This window comes from Lipotes vexillifer, unplaced genomic scaffold (genome assembly GCF_000442215.2).
Source record: "Lipotes vexillifer unplaced genomic scaffold, Lipotes_vexillifer_v1.1 scaffold2083, whole genome shotgun sequence".
Taxonomy (NCBI): domain Eukaryota; kingdom Metazoa; phylum Chordata; class Mammalia; order Artiodactyla; family Lipotidae; genus Lipotes; species Lipotes vexillifer.
Window position 1 is genome coordinate 360,600 of NW_006797716.1, and position 3,295 is coordinate 363,894.

Sequence of the window (3,295 nt, forward strand, 5' to 3'; positions counted from 1 at the left end):
AAACTTAAAAAATAGAGGACTTGAATAGACATTTTTCCAAAGAAGACATACCAAGGGCCACCAAGTACATGAAAAGGTGCTCAACATCACTAATCATCAGGGAAATGCAAGTTATAACCACAATGAGATATCACCTTACAGCTGTTAGAATGACTTGTTACCAGAAAGACAAAAGATGACAAATATTGGCGAGGATGTGGAGAAAAGAGAACCCTTGTGCGCTGTTGGTGGGAATGTAAATTGGTACTGCCACTATGGAAAACAGTTTGAAGGTTTCCCAAAAGGTTAAAAATATAACTACCGTATGATCCAGCCATACTACTTCAGGGTATATACAGAAGGAAGTGAAATCGCTATCTTGAAGAGATATTTGCTCTCCCATGTTCTTTGCAGCATTATTCACAATAGCTAAGACATGGAAACAACCTCAGTGTTCGCCAAGAAATGAATGGGTAAAGAAAATGTGGTGTATACATAGAGTAGAATGTTATTCAGCCATAAAGCGGTGGAAATTCAGCCTTCTCCCACAATATGGATGGACCTTGAGGTCATTATGCTAAGTGAAATAAGTCAGACAGAGAAAGACATATACTGTGTGTTCTCACTTATGTATGGAATATTAAAAAAAAAAAAAAACCTCAAAGTAACAGAGAGTAGAATGGTGGTTGCCAGGAACTTAGGGTTGGGGGAAATGGGGAAATGTTGGTCAAAGTGTACAAACTTCCAGCTGTAAGATCGATGTGTTCTGGGAATCTGATGTATAGCGTGGCGAGTATAATTAACATTCCTGTGTTATGTACTTGAAAGTTGTTAAGAGAGTAGACCTTAAATGTTATCACCACATACGCGCACACACACACACACACACACACACGGTAATATTATGTGAGGGAATGGAAGTGTTAACTAACCTCATTGTGGTAATCATTTTGCAATATATATGTGTATCAAATCATCACATTGTGCACCTTAAGTTTATATATGTTACATGTCAATAATAACTCAATAGAGCTGGACAAAGAGGAAGGAGAGATAAAGTGATTTCCCCTAGGTCATAGTATTTTAAAAGACAAAAAATGATAATATTAATGTTTAAGTTAATTACCAGATGAGGTGGTTCTAGCAAGCCACAGGTCCTTTGGTTTTGCTGTCAAATGGATGGAGCATTTTAAAATTGAATACACCAAATTGTTGGCACAGTAGTGGTGTATAGCATCTCAACTCTGCCATTTTCCCAGTGGTCAGGCTAAAATTGGAACAGTTTGGAATAATGATTTTCATACTCCTGAGGGAATAAGTACATGTATTGAGAGAAATTTGAGTTGACAGTAAAAATATTGACAGTTAACCCATGCCCTAATACAAGAGCAGATGGAAATGTCTTGCATGAGTTCCAATTCATTAAGCAAATGTGACACTTTATTTTCTAGCCATTTTCGTTCAGGGGATTAGAGTAATGAAATGGTAATATAAATGAAGCCACTTCTCACTATGTTGAAAGTAAGGTGTATAAAACAAAATCCTAAAATGGATTTTTAAGGGTTGGTAGTATAGTTTTCTGATATCTGAAAAATTTTACTTTACAATTTAATCATTACCACATTATTATCTTTGTAGTGTACTTTGTAGCTTTCTTAACATTTATGAATAGTAAGCTTATTTTATATTTTAATGTGACATGAATTTACAGTTTAAGAGAATTACTGTTTTTGAAATCACATGGGCATATTTTTTAGGACTTTTAGTGAAAGGGTTGTTAGTAAGTGATCCCTGGGTATATTTATAATGATATATCTTGGGTTATTTTAAATTTGTCATTTTTCAAAGTAGAAGTTCTGTTTAAGTTATTGGAATATAAAAGAGATGTTAATTAATGCATATTGAATGTTTCAACCCATTTTAGATCTTAAAATTCATTCTACATCTGTTTATACTTAATTCCAAAGCATTTTTTTAAATGTAAAATTTGATGTGATCTCAACATTGCCATTTGGCTTTAGCAAATTAACTAAGTAGCTTTGGATTTGTAGTATTTCACACCTTAGATATGAATGCCTTAATCTATTTCATTATAGTTCGCTAATTAATGTTACGTCGAAGTACAACTGCTAAATTTTGTGGTTGATATAGTTCATTTCAAAATGATAGCAGTGATATATCTAATAATGCAACAGATTATATTGACAAACTTGGATTATGCATTTGTTAAGAATTATACATCATTTGCAATCTAAAAAAATAAGCTTATCATCATTCCCATAAGCGACTTCAAAAACAGACCTGAGAGGACACAACAAAAGTGTTGAGAACAATCTGACCCCCTTAACCTCTTCACTCTTCAAAGCATAGTGAGTTTTGATTGTCATCAGTCTCTATAAGCTGATATACTGGATAAGAAAAGCTTTGGTTTTGATTTGTTACCTCACGTGTTCTTTGAGTTATATAAGGGCTTATTTCCTAGTTCAATATTACTGTAGTAGAAGGTTTATTAAACTTTTCTTTTTCTCTGCTATAGTATGCTTTTAGGGGACACAAACAATTCAATATGTAGAAAGCAAATAGACTTATAATCACAGCTCATGTCAAATGGTCTCTTCTAAGAAGTTTACATTAGTACCCTGGGCTTACCTCCTGCTCTTAGTACCCTGGATCTCCAGTGACTCATTGTTTGTGTTGCTATTTTGTGCCAGTTATGCTGTAGTATATGTGTTGTTTTTTAGTATAAACTTCTGCATATACTAGTTGATATTAAAGGGTAGTTTTTAAAAACTGTGTGTCAATAGTAAAGCTTCCTCCAAATTTGGAAAAGTATAAACAGGTAACCAACCATTCCTAGAGTGGATCCTTGGTTTCCTTTTCATTTCCTTTTAGTGCTTCATTCACTTATTTTTGTCCCTTTTCAAATAAAAGCCATTATCAGTACACACTTGTTTAGAAGATAGTGTCATTTGGTTTCTTACATTGTAAGACACATTTTAAGTAAGCCTGTGTGTTTTGTACACTTCACACTACAATTTACAGACAGACTACCTTTACTGAGTTTTAATGAGTAACTGCTTAATATGACAACTTAAAGAGAAGTGACTATTGTCTACAGTGAGTCAGATATCATTCTGGGATATTTGTAACACTTTATTTGATCTGTGTATAAGTAGTCAATCATATTTCTTTTTGAATAACACAGTGGAAGTTTAAATGATATGTGACCTTTTTCCCCTTTTTAATTTATCTTTTCTTATCTTATAGATGCTTGTGACCACACCAGAAAAATGGGATGTAGTGACAAGAAAGAGTG

General features: G+C 33.5%; 1 protein-coding gene across 1 annotated transcript in view; it reads left to right on the forward strand.

Annotated features, from left to right (window-relative positions):
• ASCC3 (activating signal cointegrator 1 complex subunit 3) overlaps positions 1-3,295 on the forward strand; it is a 317,774-nt gene that overhangs the window by 116,517 nt on the left and 197,962 nt on the right. Inside the window, exon 10 of the mRNA XM_007469886.1 lies at positions 3,247-3,287. Within this exon, the coding sequence (XP_007469948.1) occupies positions 3,247-3,287 (41 nt within the window). The remainder of the gene's footprint in view (positions 1-3,246; positions 3,288-3,295) is intronic.